The 22137-nt window shown below is 37.7% G+C and overlaps 1 protein-coding gene across 2 annotated transcripts; it reads right to left on the bottom strand.

Moving 5' to 3' along the window:
- Positions 1-1086: 1086 nt before the first annotated feature.
- On the bottom strand, positions 1087-20422 carry LOC105034698 (ubiquitin-NEDD8-like protein RUB2). Of its 2 annotated transcripts, XM_073256223.1 has the most exons (4): positions 20198-20422; positions 13664-13923; positions 1554-1576; positions 1087-1428 (listed from the first exon to the last, which is right to left on the bottom strand). In XM_073256223.1, the coding sequence occupies exons 1-4, from the start codon at positions 20288-20290 to the stop codon at positions 1334-1336; spliced, it is 471 nt and encodes a 156-aa protein (XP_073112324.1). In that variant the 5' UTR covers positions 20291-20422; the 3' UTR covers positions 1087-1333. The 2 variants fall into 2 exon arrangements, with proteins under 2 accessions (XP_073112324.1, XP_010908251.1); XM_010909949.4 differs by lacking the exon at positions 1554-1576 and having other exon boundaries at positions 20198-20419.
- Positions 20423-22137: the final 1715 nt, after the last annotated feature.

The raw sequence follows: 22137 nt of genomic DNA, 5'->3' as shown, positions 1-22137 counted from the left end.
AGATCTTATTATAGAACAGGACACAGCGCTGCCTAGACATTCAACCAGTGTGCTAGGAAACCCAAGCCACACAAACCCACCCACGACTCAAATACTACTAGATTGTTTGAGTCATTTGTCTATTCACCCAACCACTACTCTCTTGCATGGGTGGCACAAACTGAGCCGACCCAATCTATTTGATCAGGTTTGGGTCGAGAGTTTCATTAGTTAGGTTCTGGTAGGTCAGATTTCTTAAGCCAAACTTTAAAGGATTAGGTATGGATCAAACTTTCGACCCAACTCGAGTCATGAGGGTAGATTTCTATCTGGATCAAAAATAGTCCAGCTTGGATTGAGTCGTGATCTTAGATAAGCATCTTTTGAGTGATTAATCTTTTCCGGATACTAGTTATTTAAATCATTTTAGAAACAGATCAGTTGGACAGATTTATTAGGGATTAAATCGTAGCATGGTTTTGCTAGGGATTAGATCTTACAAAATAGATTAGGCTAGGTTTAAATGAGTAACCGAAACTGGATCGTGGTTGGGTATAGGTCAAGATGTCTCGACCGACGCTTGATCAGGTATAGCTCAAGGTTTTGTAAGTTGTCATTTTTAATTGACCCGAAATAGACATATATACATACAAACATGAATGATACCCATATGATTCCATATGTTGCACCTGTATCTACTGGAAACGAACGAGTTGGCCGATTCATATTGCAATCAACCATATTAATACTAATATATATTTCTCTTTTTAGGACCAACTAAAACAGTAGAAAACGAATCCCTCCACCATTCTAGTTATTTGCATATCTTACCGTATCATTTGTGACCCAACCAGAAAAATCTAAAACATGAACATAATAGTGTCCATTAGATTTACACTCCAACAAACCATCATAAAATTCTTTACGTTCAACCACCTAGAATTGGGACTCCCGATCGAGGACCACCTTGCCGCCTCCCTTTTTTTCTTTCCAGCGATTTCTACATAAGAGCTTGCCCAATTTGACAGCTGCCATAGGCTAGAACTGTAAAAACACAATTACAAATATCCTTAAGGAGTATAAAAGAAAGAAATTGCAACACAGCCATAGAAGAAGACCTGAACAACAGGAATAGTATAACATCCAACATGCAAGTCTTGGAGCTAGCAAGTGCAATCAGTTTAAGCATTCATGTTATTTCAATCACAACAGCAAATTTGCCTCTATTCAGAACACAGCAATCCATTCCCAAAAAGTGCCATGTATTTTTCTTTCTTTTTTGGATGTCGAGGCCCCACGCCCCACACTTCCTTTGCAGTAGCATATATCAGAAGCTCCTGCTACAGACCACCCCTTAGAGCAAGCACGAGATGAAGGACAGAACCACCCTCGATGTTGTAGTCCTTGGCAGTCTTATCATCCGCAAGCTGCTTTCCTGCATATATGAGCCTGCACAAGGAAACGAAATGCTAAGATCTTCAGGAAATGAAACTTGGTAGAGAGAGACACATATTAAAAACAAAACAAGCTGCCAAAACTTCAGCCAATATCGGAGATAGATCATCCTTAACCACCTTGGAGTTTTGATATTATCCACCTAAGGTAAACAGAAATTGCTCTCAGGGCATTGTATAATGCTCATTATAAAAGAGAACGCAAGGATACAAAATTAAAAGATACAAACAGAATTTGTTTGCCATGGTGGAGAAGCACAAAAGATTTTGCAGTTTAAAGTCACCCCAAAAAAAATTGACTGGAAGATCAACAGTAGGTTTATAATACCATTCCAAAAACACTACTTATACTATGAGTAAGGATTTATTTACTTGCTACCATCAGCATGTGATTAAAATAATCACAACTTCAAGGGACAATTTACAAATAAGTCATCTGAAAAAAAAAAAAGGGGATACTCTACCATACCAAAAATATCAAGTCATTCTTCACTTGAGATCGCTATGTCACAAAGTTCCAGTTTGGCACTAGTATAGACTACAACTCTATCTATAAAGTTTAACTCGAAGCTTATTAGTGAAAAATGAAGGAAAAATTAGAACAGCATGCATGCTAGAACAACAAAAATTTTATACAAGCAGTGAAAACAATTTAATCTAACATGCATCTTCTAGATCTCATCTCATGAGATCATCCCTATCATGTTCTTAAAATCTATATGCAACAACTAAATTTATATTAAAGCAAAACCATGAAGATCTCATCTTCACCTTTGCGCGGATAATTATTCACCGCAATCGATAATCGTGGATATCTTTTTCGATTCTTTTTTGAGCCGCATAAACGTACGGCCTCTACAGGTATCCACGGGACAGATCTAGGAAAGCTCCTCTTTATTTCTTCACCAAGAAACCAGCAAGCAACTTCAAGGAAAAAGAAGATGCAAGAACTCCTCTCAAATCAGCACCCCAGACCTTGTGCATATAAGGAAGAAGGTGCCCAATCTTTCGGTGTGGAAACCAAGGACGCCAACCCTTAGGCGTGGGCGTGAGGAAGAGATGGAGAGAGGGGCGTAGAGAGCTAAGGAGGCTAGGGTTTTTGGTTGCTTTCTTATGTCTTTAAAGATCATATCTCAAGTCCCTTTTATAGGCCAAAACGAAGTCCTATTTGGTTTAAGAATTTAATCAAATCAGATCTTTATCTCACAAGGAACCCAAAACCAACTCTTATTAGGACTCTTGGGGCACCTCCACTTATTCTCTTTGATAACAAAACCAGATGGGGCATGTGCCCCATCTTTTTCTCCTTTTCCTAATCGCAATAGGTCTAGGAGGCGCCAACAATTGGTGCCCCATGGATCTAATCTAATTGGGTTCAAACCCAATTTCTTCCAACTTAATTTATGAAGAAAAACCAACTCTTGACTGCCCATATTGCTTGCAATTGACTTGGTCTTGACTTGGTCAATCCCCATCTCATAGGAATTCAAATCTAAAGAGAATTTTGGTTTATCATGTGCTAGCATGATTTTTCTAAACCCAATAGGATTTCTCAAATTCAAACCAATTGGAACCTCATAAGCCCAATTGTACGATCTTAGATCCAATCCCTTGTTGTATGACTCCATAGATTCAATTCTGTCTGATAGTAGAATATATTGTGATCTCCCTCAACAATATCATTGAAACTTCTTTCAATGGATTGGAACCTCTTTAAATTCAACCAACTCGAAAATTATTGATCATCAAAATAATTCTCAATTGACCCCACGATCCACCAGTGACACCTAGCAGTAAGTAGTGGCAATCCAGCAAAACTGAATAAATAAACCTCTAGGTGCAATTGCTGTGTGGTCCGGTTCTTCTATTGTGAGTTCCGACAAGACTAAGATTATGGATAACTCGTCAATCTGATCTTGTCATATGTAAGATTCAATCAATCTGAATTCTTAGTGAATTCTCATAGAAACTCATTTCCATCATTCACATTTGTCATGGCCATGAACTTCCGAACTCATTTTTATGATCCTCATAAGACTTCTCCCTAACTAACAAGATCAATGGATCTGATATAGATGTACACCCTATTCCTACAATGAATCTACTGCAGCCAAATACACCTCAAAGCTCCGTATGACTAGGAGATCGAGTTATGATGTAGTCAAACTACAGTAACCTCGTTGTGAATAATCGAAGCACTACAGGTCGAAGAACTATTCACACTACTGCAGCATCGAGATGTTACGACGAGAAGGTAGATATCCAAATGACTACTCGTATTGATCACACTCAGCACCCTTATTCTCTAACAAGCACCTACACTCTCGCTCAGTATCCTTACACTGTAGATTCGAGACTCATCTACCCATAAGAGAGCGATCTGTACACCAATCTATCTAAATCGATCACCGTCTCCATGATGATCCTACGATCGGAAGCAGTTTATGAATCAACCATTAATGACACATGTCTTAAATTTTTAACTTTTGAGAAAATGTGTCATCATCTTATTAATTTATTAGACGATTCATAGACATACTACACAATATGAATTGATAAATAACTCAAATTTTATTTCATTAATAAGTCAAAATTACAAATTATGCTTTTAAAAAAATTATGTGTCGACCTAATTGACTTCTAGGACATACATCTAACAATCTTCCATTTACACTAAAGTCAATTGACCATAAATCTAAGTTCCATCTTCTCAAGATGGACTTCAATTTTTTATTGGCTCAGCTACTCCATTAGTGAGTCAGCCACGTTGTCAGTGGTGTCTACTCTCTATACCTCGATGTATTTCTTCTCAAGATAATCGCAGATTAGATGAAATCGTCGCTCAATGTGCTTGAACTCTTATAAGACCTCGACTCCTTAGCTAGCGCTATGGCACCGTTGTTGTCGTAGTAGAAGAGTGACATCTGATGGCATCACATCCAATTCTGCAACAAACTTCTTAAACCAGAATGCCTCCTTCACAGCTTCCGATGCGACGATGTACTCTGCTTCCATGATGGAGTCCGCTATAACAAGCTGTTTGGAACTCTTCTAGCTCACAGCACCAGCATTGCATAAAAATACACTGCCTGATGTCGATTTTCGATCATCAATGTCAGACATAAAATCTGAATCAATATATCTCTGCACCCTCAATTCTCCACCTCCAAAGATCAGGAACATATATCCTTAGTCCTCAAGTATTTAAGGATACATTTCACAGATGTCCAGTGCTCTTCATTTGGATTCGACTGATATCTGCTCATGACACTCATAGCATGGGCTATATCAAGTCATGTACATAGCATGGCATACATGAGGTTCGCTATGGTCGAAGCATAAGGAATCTTGCTCATGCATTCTATCTCTTTCGATGTGTTGAAACACATTTTCTTGGAGAGATGAATTCCATACCTAAAGAATACAAGTCTCCTCTTGAAATTTTTCATGCTGAACCTCTTCAACACCTCCTCTATGTACATCATCTGTGAAAGTCCTAACATCCTCTTAGATCTATCCCTATAAACCTTAATCCCTAAAATAAAAGATGCTTCCCAAAATCCTTCATGGAGAATTCTTTAGACAACCATAACTTGACCGATGTCAGCATGGGAACATCATTCTCAATCAGGAGTATGTCATCCACGTATAGTATAAGGAAAGTGACAGCACTCCCACTGGCATTTTTGAACATACATGATTCCTCCTCGTTCTTGATGAAACCAAATGATTTAATCACATCATTGAAACGAATGTTCCACCTCCAAGATGCTTGGTTAAGTCCATAAATGGACCTTTGCAACTTGCAGACTTTATGATTTCCATCACTGGAAGTGAAACCCAAAGACTGCTCCATATAGATATCTTCCTCAAGATATCTATTTAGAAAAGCAATTTTCACATCCATTTGCCATTTCTCATAATCGTGATATGCTGCAACAGCAAGCAATGTTCGAATGAATTTTAGCATGACCACGGGCAAAAAGATATCCCAATAATCAATGTCCTCGCATTAACTATAACCTTTTGCTACGAGCTTTGCCTTAAAGGTCTCTATCTTTTCATTTGAACCTATCTTCCTTATGTAGATCCATTTACACTCGACAGGTACAATACCTTCTGGTGGATCCATTAAGGTCCAGACCTGATTTGAGTGCATTGAGTCAATCTCCAACTTTATTGCCTTTAATCATTTCTCAGAGTCGATATCTAATATCGCCTTGTCATAGATCTTAGGGTCATCAACATGACCCCATTTTCCACGAGAAACATTTCCTCTATATCCTCAGTGACGATACCCATGTATCTATCAGGAGGATGGAAAATCCTACTAGATCTATGAGGTGGAGGAGATGCGTGTATTGACTCGGTATGAATGGGTTCTTCAGGTTCTGAAGCTCGCTGCTCTTCATAGACTTTCTTTTCGAGCCCAATCTGTCTTTCTATACCTCCATCTTGAATAAATTATTTTTCAAAAAAAATGGCATATCGGCTCATAATCACATTGTGATCTTCTGGAAGATAGAAATAATATCCTAAAGACTCCTAAGGATATCCGATAAAACGAGCCTTTAGAGATCTGACTTCTAACTTATCCGCCTATTATCTTTTGATATCAATCGAATAACCCCAAATTCTGAGATGACCTAGATTTAGTTTCTTACCATGCCATATCTCATACGGTGTGGTAGGAACAGTTTTAGAAAAAACCCTATTCAATATATAATTCGCTGTTAATAAATCAGATCCCCAAAGAAATATAAGAAGGTCAGTGAGGTCATCATGGATCAAACCATATCCAATAAGATTCGATTTCTTCGTTCTGAAACTCCGTTGAGTTGAGACATTGCAGGTGGAATCCATTGTGAGACTATGCCATATTCCTTAAGATAATTAAAAAAATTTTCACTAAGGTATTCATCTCCTCAATCTAATTGAAGAACCTTAAGAGATTTTTCACTTTGCTTTTTTACTTCATTTCTGAATTCTTTAAATCTTTCAAAGGCTTCAGACTTGTATCTTATGAGATACACATATCCGTACCATGAGTAATCATCGATAAAGATAATGAAGTAGAGATAACCTCTTCTAACCACCACATCAAATGGGCCACACACATCAATATGTACCAAGGCAAATATCTCAGTAGTCCTTTCCCCTTGTCCCACGAAGGATAGTTTGGTCATTTTTTCTTAAAGACAGGACTCACGGACCGGATAAGACCTAGAGGTTAATAAGCCCAATAGCTCATCTTTCTTCAATCTATTAATCTTTTCTTCTCCTATATGACCTAGTTTAAGGTGCCATATATAATTTAGGTTAATCTCATCTCTAGATCGTTTAATTCCTATGGCATTCACATCCTGCTCGGTTATATTCACAGATACATCAGCATGCAACTGATAGAGACTGTTAATTAAGAAACTACTTCCAACCATTTTATTTTTAAAATAAATAGTATAGTAGTCCTTATGAAACTAATTACATAGTTATCCTATGCTAAACAAGATACAGAAATTAAATTTCTACTAGCCGCAGACACATAGTAATAGTTCTTAAGAATTAAACTAAATCCTGATGGTAGTCGCAGATGGTATGTCCCTACAGCCACAGCCGCAACTCTTGCTCTATTTCCAACTCGTAGGGTCATCTCACCATCCCTCAGCCTCCTACTATCCCCAAGATCCTGCATAGAAGTGCACAAATGAACACTAGAACCAGAGTCTATAATCCAATTGGATGTAGAAGAAACCGTAATATTAATTTCGATAACGAGCAGGTTAGACATACCTTCAAAAGGTGTGCCATCCTTCTTATTCTTCAGGCTGGCTAAGTAGGCAGGACAGTTTCTCTTCCAATAGCCGTTGTTTTTTCAGTGGAAACACTTTCCTCCTCTACGGTCTTTTTCTTGGGAACCTCCTTCCTCGGCTTATTCTCTACCTTCTGCTTCTTCACGAACTTTCTTTTCTTCCCAATAGACTCTCTTAGAAGAAGTCCACTCCACAGCTAGAATAATGCCCCTTGAACTCTTCAAGGTGTCTTCCATTGTCACCAACATGTTGACCAATTCGGCCTTGGTGCATTCAATTTTAATCATATGGTAGTTTACAATAAACTGCGCATATAAATCAGTAAGAAATTGCAAGATCAAATCAATCTGCAACACTTTGTCCATGGACATTCCGAGCTTCTCAAGCTCCTCAAAATCCTTGATCATTATCAAACAATGCTCATGGACTGACTGCCCATCACGCATTTTTGCTTTGAAGAGTCTCTTGAACACTTCGTAGCAAGCTACGTGATTCTGCTCACCATACATCTCTTATAAGTGGGCTAACATGCTCCTAGTTAATTTTCTTGTCCTCGTGCTGGCGTTGGAGCTCATTAGATATAGATGCCAGCACGTAGCACTGTGCCTTATTGTCGTTATCCAACCACTTCTCGTGGGTAGTCCTTTGATCAGGGGTCGGACGAGCTTGTAGTGCAAGAAAATCCTGGTTAAGAACATAGCTCAGCTTTTTGGAACTCAAGACAATCTTTAAGTTCCTGAGCCAATCCTTATAATTAGGTCCAGTCAATCAATTGTTTTCTAAGATTCAGATTAGAGAGTTTGAAGCAGACATTTTTCTACAGAGAGAAAATTCTAATTAGAATTTGTAATTGACTTCTTAATTTGTTTTAGAATTTTTATTTTAAAATCAAACTAACTCTCACTATTTCCTCAGATCTTCTACACTCCTCGAGTGGAGAAACGAAAACCTCCACAATTAGGATTTCAAGTGAGTACTGCAGGTCCATCAATTGACATACTATCTCACCTGACAGTTATTGACGATATATCAATCAATAAGTGGATAACTCTTCTCCAATACTTCTCAAGCAAATTGCAGTGGTCACCGATCTCTAATTCCTGAAGCCTTATCTGACAGTTATTGGCCTCATTCCTCAGCTAAGTCAGATCCGCCGTTCTTGCGTAAATGAAGTCATCATTAAGACCCTCACCTGACAGTTATTGAGTGCAACCCCATCTCCACTTTGCAGCATCTCATGCTAATAGAGTGGTTGCATCTTCCTTGATACAACTGAACCACTGTATCCAGACGAAAACAGTCAACATCCGGAAGGGCCCGCACATTTACAATGATGGAATAACGCTCGACTTAATATTTTGTGAGAAGATTTATTTTACATCTTTAGGTTTAATTGTTTATTTACATCACATGTAAATCCACAATTGATTGGATTTACTATTGAGATCACGTCTTGACTCATCAAGACCAGACTCATGGTGCAAAGTAATTATGGTGAACTCAACCCTAAGCACCCCAAATCAGATTTGGTCAACCAAATTGGCCAGATAAGTGGAGATCGATAGGAAGCTCTCCACTGTTGGTGCAACAGTCTTAATTAAGTAATCACCTTTCCAAGCACTTGCCTTAGACACCAATAGATTAACCTCATCCAAATTGGCTACGATTTTTGGTTCCTCACCACCAATTGATCTATTGCAACCATCTAAGTGAATTCATGATACAACCCTACATCAAGGGTCGTAGTGACTCAATGTGATCACTAGCATCAATGAACCACATCGCGATTATCTCATAATCTAATCAAGTCTTTTCTTTTCTCAAAAGATGACTTATGATTAAAGGGTTTGATCACTTATCATCCCAGAACAACCTTTCAGCAGAACCAACTTTATGTAAGGGCAACCTTATATCAGAATGAACTTAAACTAATCTATTTGCCTATCAATTAAATCTCTAATCCAAAATTTCAGATCCAATCTAAATTTTAGATGTGTGACTTAGGATTTCATCTTTTATCATCCTAGGACAACCTTTCAGCATAGCATCTGTTATGCCAAGACAATCTTATTTCAGAATGATCCTTGATTAACCCTAATATTTATCAATCATAATTTCTGATTTTTCATTAAAATTTTTGATCTAATATTTTAGATCTCATCTAAATTTCAAATCAAAACACAAAAAATCAGAATCAAATAAAACAAAAAATTAGATCTAATTGAACAATCATGCTTATTTGAAAACATAAAATTCAGATCTCATCTAAATTTCATATACAATTGATAAACATGAATTTTCAAATCCAATGTGAAATAGAGATCTAATCAATAAGCAAAATAATTCAGAGCTAATCTGAATTTCAGATCTAAGAACATGATCATGCAACCATGCTCTGATACCAGTTAAAAAAAATACTAGGATAGCATGCATGCTAGAATAACAAAAATTTTATACAAGTGGCGGAAATGATTTAATCTAACATTCATCTTCTAGATCTCATCTCATGAAATTATCCCTATCATGTTCTTAAGATCTATATGCAACAAAAATTTATATGAAAGCAAAATCATGAATCTTCACCTTTGCGCGATAGTTATTCTCCGCAATCGAGGATCGTGAATATCTTTTTTTTTTTTTTTTGAGTCGCACAAGCGTCCGATCTTTATAGATATCCTCGAAACAGATCTAAGAAAGCTCCTCAAAGAAGAAGAAAGAAGATGAGAGAACTCTCAAATCAGCAATCCGGATCTTGCACGTAGAAGGCAAAAGGCACCCAACCTTTAGGCATGGAAACCAAGGATGCTCGACCCTTAGGTGTGGGCGTGAGGAAGAGTGGGAGAGAGGGGCGTGGAGAGCTAAAGAAGCTAGGATTTTTGGTTGCTTTCTTATATCTCTAAAGATCACATCTCATGCCCTTTTATAGGCCAAAACTAAGTCCTACTTGATTTAGGAATTTGATTAAATCAGATCCTTATCTTATAAGGAACCATCCTTATCTCGCAAGGAACCCAAAACCAACTCTCGTTAGGACTCTTGGAGCGCCTCCACTTGCTCTCTTTAATGCCAAAACTAGATGGGGCGTGCCCCCCATCTTTCTCCTTTTCTTAGTTGTAATAGGTCTAGGGGGCACCAACCATGGATTCAATCCAATTAGGTTCAAACTCAATTTCTTCCAACTTAATTTATGAGAAAAAATCAACTCTTGGCTGCCCATATTGCTTGTAATTGACTTGATCCAATCCCCATCTCATAAGGATTCAAGTCTAAAGTGGATTTTGGGTTTACCATGTGCTAGCATAGTTTTCCCAAATCTAATAGGATTTCTCAAATCTAAACCAATTAGAACCTCATGAGCCCAATTGTACGATCCTAGATCCAATCCTTTGTTGTGTGGCCCTATAGGTTCAATTTTGTCTGGTAGTAGGATATATTGTGATCTCCATCAACAATATCATTGAAACTCCTTTCAATAAATTAGAACCCCTTCCAATTCAGCTAATTCGAGAATTATTGATCATCAGAATAATTCTCAATTGGTCCTACAATCCATCAATGACACCTAACAGTATGTAATGGCAATCCAGCAAAACTGAATAGATGAACATCTAGGTGCAGTTGCCATGTGGTCCGATTCTTCTATCATGAGTCCCGACAACACTAAAGTTATGAATAACTCGTCAATCTGATCTTGTCACATGTAAGATTCAAGCAATCTGAGTTCTTAATAAATCCTCATAGAAACTCCTTTCCATCATTCACACTTGCCATAGCCATGGACTTCCGAACTTAGTTTCATGATCCTCATAGGACTTCTCCCTAACTATCAGGATTGATAGATCCCATATAAGTGCACATTCCATTCCTACAATGAACCTACTGCAATCAAATACACCTAAAGACTCCGTATGACTAAGAGATCGAGTTATGGTGTAGTCAAATTACAACAACCTCATTGTGAATAGTTGAGGCATCGTAGGTCGAAGAACTATTCACACTACTGCAGCATCAAATATGTCACGACGAGAAGATAGATTTCAAATGACTACTCGTATTGATCACGCTCAGCGTCCTTATTTTTTAACAAGCACTTGCACTCTCGCTCAGTGTCCCTACACTGTAGATTCCAAACTCATCTATCCATAAGAAAGCGATCCATGCACCAACCTATCTGGATCGATCACCATCTCCGTGATGATTCTACGGTCGGAAACAGTTTATGAATTAACCACCAATGATATTTGACTCAAATTCTCAATTCTTGAGAATATGTGTCATCATCTTGTTAATTCATTGAACGATTCATAGACACATTATACAATATAAATGGATAAATAACTTGAATTTTATTTCAATAATAAATCAAGATTACAAATTATGCTCTTAGAAAGATTACATAAGTTGTCCTAATTGACTTCTAGGACATACATCTAATAGAAAATACATCACAGTGTATCTACATTATGAATCTGAATCCAAAGCAGCACTAGGGAGCCACGGCATTCTCAGAGCAAAATGATGGAAACAAGGTTTGCGGAACCGCTACCAGCGACCGTATCGATTAGTCAGCGGTACGGTTCAACACGGCCCCATTTTATTTTGAACAGAGGCGAACCGATGAAGAAAAACAAAGCCGAATCGGAGAAGAAAAAGAGAAAGAGAGAGACATAGAAAGAGAGAGAGGAAGAAAGAAAAAGAGGGAGGGGGTCCGCTGAAAGGGCCATCGGAGGGTCTCCGGTCTCCGGCAGGCCGTCGTGGCCCGCGGGCGGCGTAAATGCCTCCCGCGGCTCCGCGGCATAAAACAGGGGCGATCCGCCCCCATTTTCCATATTTTTTTTAAAAAAATCTTTTTTTTCTTCATTTAAAAAAAGTTTTTTTTAAAAAAAATATGGAAAACGGGGGCGGATCGCCCCTATTTCACACCGCGGAGCCGCGGGAGGCGTTTACGCCGCCCGCGGGCCACGACGGCCCGTCGGAAGCCCTCCGACAGCTCCTCCGACAGACCCCCTCCCTCTTTTTCTTCCTCTCTCTTTTTCTTCCTCTCTTTTCTTCTTTTTCTCTCTTTTCTTCCCCGAGACCGGTATGTGCCATTTTCCATGCCGGAACCATCTCGGTTCCCCACCGGTACAGTTCGGCATACCTCGAACCGGCCGGTTCAGGACGGTTCCGAAAACACTAGATGGAAAGGTCAAGTCAGTTTCACATACCAGTAATGCATGATCTACAAGAATGCCTTGAAATATGAAAAATGAAAAACAAAAAAAAAAAGAAGAAATTTGGATATTTCTTGCTAATGAACCAACTAGCCACAACTAAGATACTAATAGTGCTGGAGGGCCAGGTACCTGACAAGCCATATAAATCAAGAATGCTCTCTCTCTCTCTCTCTCTCTCTCTGTGTGTGTGTGTGTGTGTGCATGCGCGCAAGCGCCACCACCTTCATTTGTTAGTAACTACACTGCTATCCTTCTAGTTCATGAAACTAAAGAAGCCTGATCAGAGTCAATGTGAAACAGCAGGAAAAAAATCCATTAGCTGCAATCTGCAATAAACCTAATTCTAATTTTAAAACTTTGCTAGGGAGGTAACTTAAAGAAGGCAAAAGATAACCTTCAATATTTATGTGTAAGATCAATGTAGCGGGTAAAATGGAAGGGATAATCTATAGCTAATTGCCTACCTAATCATCTAAAAGACTACATTCAAGAAGACAAACTGGAACACCAATTTAAGATTTGAGCCACAATTTAGTAGCTCGGCTGTTTGGAATCATTGTTCAGAACTTTGTGACTAGAAGTCTGGAACTAGAAAGTTTGTAAACGATCCAGCAGAGAATTGTGATGCAACATATATTTTCCTTCATTTCCTAATGGTGCTAAACAAACATGAAAATGAGACAACATGGTTATGTTATTTCACCAGTAACCCGTCTCCTATATGTGTACTCTGATCAAAGTATCATAGCCAATTCCTTAGTGTCCATACTAAGACTTGTTTCTCAGTATATACAAGAGAATAGTTAAAAATTGTTCAAGTAAACATCAAGGCAAAAAAATAAAAAGTTTCTAGTACAGAAATCAACCATACTGATAAACAAGTTTCAAGGAACAAGGAGAATAAAAAAGAAAATATTATCTGAAATTGCTCCTTAAAGGACAAAGTGCCAAGCAAGACCAAAATTCAATATAAAACCTAATAACAGTAATTTGTTGGAAGTTAAATTCTAAAGAAATTTCTGTTGGACAACATGATGTGAGCTGAAAATATTAAAATGGAATAATATTTTGATGAAGATAAAATGATCCTATAGAAAATTGATCAGAAGATATACCAGACGAGACAGACGCCAAAAGAACAATAGCAGAGCTAAGATAGATCAGATAAAGTTTATATAAGACACAAATTTCAAAGAAAAAGTACCTTTGCTGGACCGGTGGAATCCCTTCTTTCTCCTCAACTCGCTCCTTGATCCTATCAATGGTATCAGTAGGCTCAATGTCAATTTCAATTTCCTTTCCAGTAAGTGTCTTCACCTTAATCATTGTTCCACCCCTAAGCCTTAAAACCAGATGCAATGTTGACTCTTTTTGAATGTTGTAATCAGCCAAGGTTCGGCCATCTTCCAACTGTTTTCCAGCGAAAATCAATCTTTGTTGATCTGGGGGTATACCCTCCTTGTCCTGCAGCATCATCCATAAGACATTCAATCCAACATTAAAAAAAATAAAGATGTCTTTAACCTTGAAAAGCATGAAACCATGTTGTTCAACCATGGACGTTGCTTTAAGGACAAAGCATCACCGTTAATGTTGTAAAACTAATTTTCACATTACATTTATATAGGCCTTGGATTGAGTAATCACAATTGTCTGAATTTTTGTCAAAGTGATTTTTTTAAATTTTAGAATATTTCTAGCTTATAGAGAGGTTCCTAGAGCAAAAAAATTGACAAAAAAGCCTTAAGCTGGCATATACAAAGCCCTTTCTAGCTCTGCAGATTAACAATTTTATATAACCTTGATTTTTTTTTTTTATTTACAATCTTATTAATTAATCTATATAAGAGTTTTATTGTAAATTACTAATCAAAGCAAGGTTCACCGTCTCAGTATTAGACTATACCAATATCATGCTAGTATAGTATTAGTACTCCCGATATGGGGGTTAACTCAGTGTCCCAAGTCATGGTATGCCCCTATACCAAGTCTCCTTTCAGTACTAGTACCGTATGGCACAAGTTCGGCAAACCTTGGATCAAAGTCATCAATATTTCCACTTTCATAACATGCCGATTTAACATGAAGCAAATGATAATTCAATAAAAACAAGAAAATGTTCTTAAATGCAAAACCTAGGTTATTAGAATCAATAAGTAAATGCTATAGTAAAGTTTAAAGAAAAGACCGATCTTCCACTATAGGTATTACAGATTATCCCCACACGAGTTACAATGCAATTGGTTGATGTTGGATTTCAGAAATCAAATGTGGATACTAGTTCTAAAGAGAATATTTTGAGAATAAAATTACATAATTAGGTACATATAAACTGGAGAGAATGGCGTTCCCAATTTGGATACGGTCCAACACAAATTAGCCAAGAATCCTAGGCCACCAATAATGATGGCAATTAGTGATCTCACCACTCATGATCTTCTTTAAGTCAAAAGAAACTAAGCTTTAGGGGTAGCAATGGGTTGGTCAGGCCAGGATGAGACATGGGTATTAGGAAAAACCTATCAACCCAAGCCTAGCCTATTTGTTAAATAGGTTAGAAATCCAAAATCAAACCTAATTTATCTATCAAAATAGGTTACCCAACCTTGTCTAGATAATCCATTTAACAAACAACCCAAAAGATTGGCTGGGATTGTGATAATAGATTAAACAGATCTTAAACAGATCTTAAATAGGTCAAATGGGTCGAACATGTCTTAAACAGATTGGTTGTAAATGGCTTGAATGGGTTTGCCAAGTCAAAACCATAAATCCAAACCCAACTCATTTAATAAATGGGTTAAATTGGGTCGACCTATATATAACCCGAACACATTTATGCCAAACCTGAACCTATTTATCTTGTGTTGGTTGCAGGTCAGTTTCGAAAGCTGGCTCATAAATTGTCATACCAGGTAAGCTTTACTAAATCTTAATGGAGTAAAAAAAGAAGAAATTTTGTTTCCAAATGCATAATGTGACCAATTATGAGCTCAACATCCATTTCCAGATTAATCCAAGGAGGTGTATACTTCTAAGAATCTTCTTTTGTTTTCCCAAAGAAGAGAACCTTCTTTTGTTTTGGCTCAATAAGTCTAAATTGGCCTTCAGGTTAAGCAAATATTAAGTAATTTATTTGCAAAAATTTTATCCACCAGCTCACTTATAAGAACATCTTTTTGTGGCTCATGAACAAATTGGAGCTGAATTATTTATTCCATTTTTGTTTTAAGGTAGATTTCTCAAGATAGTCCAAGATTGAGAGGATTTACTTGAGCAATATATCAAATCTAATACCATCTTCCATAAAGAATGTAATAAGAATAAAATAAATTAACTTTTACCACCTAGACAGATCCAAATTTTGACAAATTGGCTTGTTTCCAATTGGTTTTGTCTTGATCTACCTATGTATCCAACCTTGGCAATTCTCTCAGTCCAAAGACAACTTCCAAATCTAGGTAAAATTTATATGCTCCCTCCCTGGTTGCATGAACTTAGATTGTATAACTAATCAGGTAGGTTTTCCTTCTCTCCAACTGGTATTCTATGTTTTATAGCAAGCCTATGTCCCCAATCGGTTTTGTCTTGATCTACCTTTGGAGATGTGTCTAACCTTACAATGCTCTTATAGCCCAAAAATACAACTTCCAAATCTAGGTGAAATCCATATGCTTACTTCCTGGTTGCATGAACTTTGATTGCATAACTAATCAGGTAGGTTTTCCTTCTCTCCAATTGGCATTCTAGGTTCTACAGCAAGCCCATGTTCCCAAAATTGCACTTGTAAAGAATCTAATAGACACATATAAAGTTGACACTACGTTGAGAAATAAATATAGAATGTTCACAAACCTTGAAGGATCATGTTGTATCTGAAAAGATCAACCTGACCCTTTTCAATCATTCTTCACCTGGTTTTCAATTGTTTTCACCATTTAGTTAGTCATCCATTCAAAGAAAAGAAGGAACACGAAATTTTCGATTCAACAAGGTTAGCCTTGCAAAGAGAGGTTTTATCAAGATGATCTGATCAACAACACAATAAACCTCCAACTACAACTGTAAAAAGACCCAATCACTGTACATGTGTGTGCACACAACAGACTTATAAACACATACATAACTAGAAAAGTATAAATAAATCAGATGAAATCAATGAATAAATATACACTAGATTATAAAAAGAAGGTTTCAAATTTCAACTATATAGATTCTTTTCTGCCAACTTTTTCTACAAAATACCCTTCCTAGTTTTTCTCTCCCTTGATTAAATAGGACATTTTAGGTAAATATGGGCGATATCACACCCTTTTTCTTATTTCAAGTTTTCTACCTGCTCAAATTTGCAGCTGCATCACTCTCCCCGGTCACTCTTTTTAAATCTCCCAACCCTATCCTCCGAAAAGGAAAAGCCATGCAAGATTTCATCCAATCTCTCTGTATCTCCCTCTGTGCGCACGTACATGCTTGCGCGCATGCGCATGTGCAGCAAGACTAGGATGAATAACGTCAAAAGAAGATAAAAGATTCACATAGAAATTTGGTTTGAAGGCGATGTTCTCTATTGACAGATGCTGAAATGGGGTTCCTTTTTGAATTCTGCAATATTATTGATCTGTGGAACTTGTTCTACTATGTAGTGCTCAAAGTTGGAATATGTTGTTGGTTGGCAGGTGGAGAAGGATCAGATTCTTCAAAAGTAATGAGAAACGCATGTAGGTAAGAAAGAGCTCCCTGGGTCAAAAGGAATAAGCATAATATTTGAAGAGGAAAAGAAGAGGTCCAAGTCCAACATGGAGAAGGAGGAAACCTGATGGGAAAGGGGACAAAAACCGTCCTTCCCACATATTTATTTAGGAATGGATTTCATTTAACTATTGTCCTGCAATGGTGCTTAGAATAAATGCTTGAATAGGAGGAAATAGATATTTTTCTTAGTTTCTTGAATTTTTGTTTATTAAATATTTGCCTTGGTATAATAACTTGGTTTTGTTTATACCATATGAAAAAGACCAGAAGGCCTATTTTTTCTCTAATTGATTATTGCCATGTGATGATGAAATCAGAGGAAAAGTTGGAATAGGTGGAAATTGATATCTCATCATCTTTTGGAAACCCAATTTTTATTTTTGTGCATCTTCATTTGTGATTTGGTTTGATTTGTTTTCAGCTTCATTGATCTGAAAGGTTTTATTTTAGTTGTTATCTTTTTGTTGGATTTTGATTGAACAGAAGTAGCCTAATTTTCGTGTTATGCAGTTTGTAATAGGATTACTTTCATCTGATAGTGACATTAGAAGAGAAGCTAAAATGGGTAAAAATGTATATTCCACCACCTTCAGATGCCCTTTTTCATTTGTAATTTTGACTTCCCCTCAACTCATCTCCTTTCCTCCATTTTTATCGGCTTGCTAATTTTTTACTATATACCATTTTTTTCCAACATTTGTTTTATTTATGTTGCATAAAAAGGCATCTATTCTTCCTTCCAAAATTTTAAGAAAATTGATGGCAAGCAGACTTCATACTAAGAAAGCAATTTAGCAATACTCTCATTTCTAGGAACGAAACCTTCTCATTGCAATTGTAATCCATAAGGGTTGAACTCCCTTGACTTCTAATCCTCTACAACTATGATGAATCTTATGTGAACAATGATCACCACCCACTACAATATACTTCTCTCACTTATACCTGCACAGCCCTTAGCTCACATCTTAAGCCATCAGATATCTCACCCAATGCCTTTGCAGGGAGCTTTCTCCAAAGAGATAAATAAATCCTATTTCCACTCTCTGTGGTGATCACCACAGAAATCTCATTTCTCTCCTTTTTAATTAATTTTATACCTCCACCTAAGAGGTTGAAGAAAGAGATTGATTATCAGTATCATAATTTAGGAAGATTCGATCATGACAAAGTCCTCAATTTTTGACCCAAATCCTGTAAAATTTCCAAAGGATTAATTAGTTATGGTGTTCCCGTCTCCATTTAATATTGCAATGAAGTATTCTAAGCCCAGCAATGGGTAAAAATTCAGAGCCTAAACTGAACCTTCACCCATTGAGATCCTATCTGCCTTTTTGACATTCCATAGAACAACCTGCATCTAATAATCTCACCTTTGAGAGCTGGCTGGTCTCCCAAGGTGGTTGAACTATTGATATTCTTAGTATAGTCCCCTCTCCTTGGTATACCCTGTTATGGTCCAGCAACAGTATGCCTCTTTATTCAAAGTACTTTGTCAACCACCTTACAAGCAATTTGAAGAAAGCATCTTTGATGTTTGAACATATTCATCACAAACTTAATGGTGGATGACAATATCAGTCAAAAGCAAAACAATTCAAGATGCAAGATTTTATAGTCATTATACAAAGTGGACTTCTTTGCGCTATCCCATAACTTATCTCCTTTGCTTAAAAAAAATAAATAAAGCAGATGTACCATGTCTTGTAAAGAAAATCGGCTCCTTTTCCAGAAAAAACACCATCTTCTTTGAAATACACAATTGGAAAATCATTTTCATAATCTGATCCAACGTTTAAAGTTTAAATTCTTATAGTGAGCCTACTTTCAAGGCCATCCTACATTGTCTCTATAAATTACTTTTCAGAACGATGGAAGACAAAACTAAAGCTAGGATGCCAATGACATATGAAATTAACCTCAAAGGAAACAAAATAAAATAAGTAATTCTCGGGACACCATACATCTATATTTACTTTGCTGTAGCAGAATAAACAAGAAATCAAGATGATGGATCCCCTAAAGAGAACCTGTGATATCCTTGCAAAGTAAAAGTGAAGATACAAAATACAACATATAGGGAAAAAAGTACATGCCAGACACTGCCTCAACTTGCCTCACGTCTATGATTTATAACCGAAACCTACCACCACATTCATTCTTCTCTTTTTTAGGATATATGATGACAAAGCCACCTTCTAGGTTCGAATCTAGAACTCTCCCCAAGTGCATGCACTGAGAAAGATGCTAAACAGCTGGACTAAAAAGTCCGACTGGCTTACCACCCAATTATACTCCCACCCAATTGGAACATCATTTTAATCTTGCCCTTATGGATTTTTGCCTCCATGAAATTATGTATACAACATCGCTAACCATAGTCCTTCATCGCTGAGGTGAGGATGTGCTCCATGCCAAGCATATGTTTGTCATAATAATATTCATAATCATCTAGTCTCTGATTGGGCCGGTTTTATGGATGCATACATTTCATAGTTTGTGATATATTTCAACAACCGTTGTCAACCTAACGTCAACGCTCCTCCTAGCATCAATTCTAATTTGGATCCATTACATTATAAAACTATTATGTATCAACACCATAATTAGAACACCTTCCACGATGAATCAAATATCACCAAAAAAAAAAATCTTGCCACCCTCCATGGTAGGAGCAGCTGTCCTAAGTTCAGAAATAGTACCTAATCCCGTCTCCTCTCTAGCTTACCCTCGGATATCAAGCAATCAAAAACACTAGATCTAATCCATCAAAGAAAAACAAAAGGAGAAGACAAGTGAATTAATGCACAACAATTTAAAAGGGAAAAAAAAAAGGATCTATCAAGTTGAGAACATGACAAGATCAGGAAGAGAATTTATTCGCTAAACCTATGATCGGTGGATTCCTATCGTATCAAAAGATCGACAGATAGGCAAGAACAACACAACCCCAGAGCAAAGAGGGGCCTTGAAGGGAGGAGGAGACCTGGATCTTGGATTTGACGTTGTCGATGGTGTCGCTGCTCTCGACCTCGAGGGTAATGGTCTTCCCGGTTAGGGTTTTCACGAAGATCTGCATCGTGTCTGGTCTTGGTCGTCTGGGTGACGTTGGGGGGCGGGAGGAGTCCTCTGGCGTCTATCTGCTTGCCTTCGACTGCGGCACTTCCTATAAAGTTTACCGGGGCAGGTCGAATACTTGCCCGTCCGAGATTGAGGCATGCAGACAAAATACAAACCTGGTCATTCCAAACACAATCCAATGACTTTACGGGTGTATTTAGGGGTGAAAATAGATTGAAAAAATTATTTTTAAATCTATTAAAATATAAATAAAAATTTGAATATTTAATTCACATCTATAGTTATATTTATATTTATTTAAAAAATAAAAATAAATATAAATAAATAACTATTCAATCCATATCCAAAAATATGATTTTAGTTTTTTATCTTTTTAGTTTTGTATAACACTTATTGCGTCAAGACTCCGATGAAAGCTGATGTGGCTAAGGGCGGAGGACGGTCTGGAAATCGAAATATCATAAGACCTACAAAAGAAGTCCACACATATTGAGGGTTCTCTAGCGGGGGACCCTCCAATGTTTAAGTCAGTCGGAGTTTGAAAATAGTAGAAGAGGGAGAGTTTTAGCTTACCTCGAGAGTCCCCTCATTACCTCTTTATATAAAGATGGAGATATAGGCTATTACGTAGGCCAGTAGCTAGATCATGATCTGTTAGATTGTTAGAATAGGAGTCTGTCCACTAAATTATTAGCCCACATTCTAAGAGTTTATTGGAAAGATTCCAACTAATTGCTCACGTGGTTGAATAACCAGTAGTCTGAGGTTAGTATGCATCCGAGGCTCTGATCCAAATATGCTGTTATTGTTATCGATTGTGAGAGGTAGTCCTATATGGTCGGCAAGATCCCGATCTTGAGGTCAAATAGGAGCCAATGGGATTATTCCCCTCTAGTTCTCCATGGCGATCTTGATAGGTCGTCAATTGTAGTCATTAATGCTTGACCAATTACAAGGTCAATAGCAGAGAATTGACAGCTTAGGCATTTGGTCAAGAATGACGTCTGGGGATGAAGTTCGTTGAAGTTACCCATACTATTATTAGGACGTCCAGATGATGTTTATCATTTGGAGTCTGCCTCGATACTACAGCTAATTCGAAGAATGTATCAAAGGATGAGGCTCGAGGACAATGTCCGAGGTGGTTCAACTCTATAACACTTGCCTCCTACTTCTTATCAGAGGTGAAGTAGTAGTCTTGGAAAATATTCTGGGTGCATGTTCGAGCAAGCAAATCTGAGTTATCTAATCTTTAGATGAGCCATCGCATCGCTTAATGAACCGCACCTTAATTATTCAGAAGATTCGGCGCTTCATGGATCCTAGTGCATTTATAAGGGACAGGCAGCTTAAGGTGGATCATTACTTCTGCTTCTAAGGTCTAGAGTCGACGGTTATGGCCCAACCAAATGGAAATTGTCACCTGCTTTGTGTCGTTCCCAAGGAAATTAAATCTAGAAACCACCCTTAGACCTTCCTAGCCTTGCCACATGGCAGCTCGTGGTAAGTTCCAAGGCATCTCTTGTGAACTGTCCCATGAGACCGAAAGGCTGCAAGGTTTATCGCTATAGATTTGGCCGCACAATGCGATCTGGCAGTTTGATGATCGAATCCGCACCATTTAAGATCTGTATAAATAGACTATCTATCTGGTAGAATTTTTTGTCATCCAATCATGGGGAATCCTCGTTCAAGAGGGCAAGGAGTGTTGAACCAGAGTTCCCTGTCATTGCTGCCTCAGCTATCTCGAGGCCGTCTCAGACCCCTCCGTTGAGTCGAACTCCTCCCCTATAGGTCTTGGGGTGAACCCTCCCCTACCTAGAGCTAATGGCGGGGCCCCTAACT

The sequence above is a fragment of the Elaeis guineensis genome, chromosome 1 (genome assembly GCF_000442705.2).
Source record: "Elaeis guineensis isolate ETL-2024a chromosome 1, EG11, whole genome shotgun sequence".
NCBI lineage: Eukaryota > Viridiplantae > Streptophyta > Magnoliopsida > Arecales > Arecaceae > Elaeis > Elaeis guineensis.
This window is presented reverse-complemented; position numbering and strand designations above follow the sequence as displayed.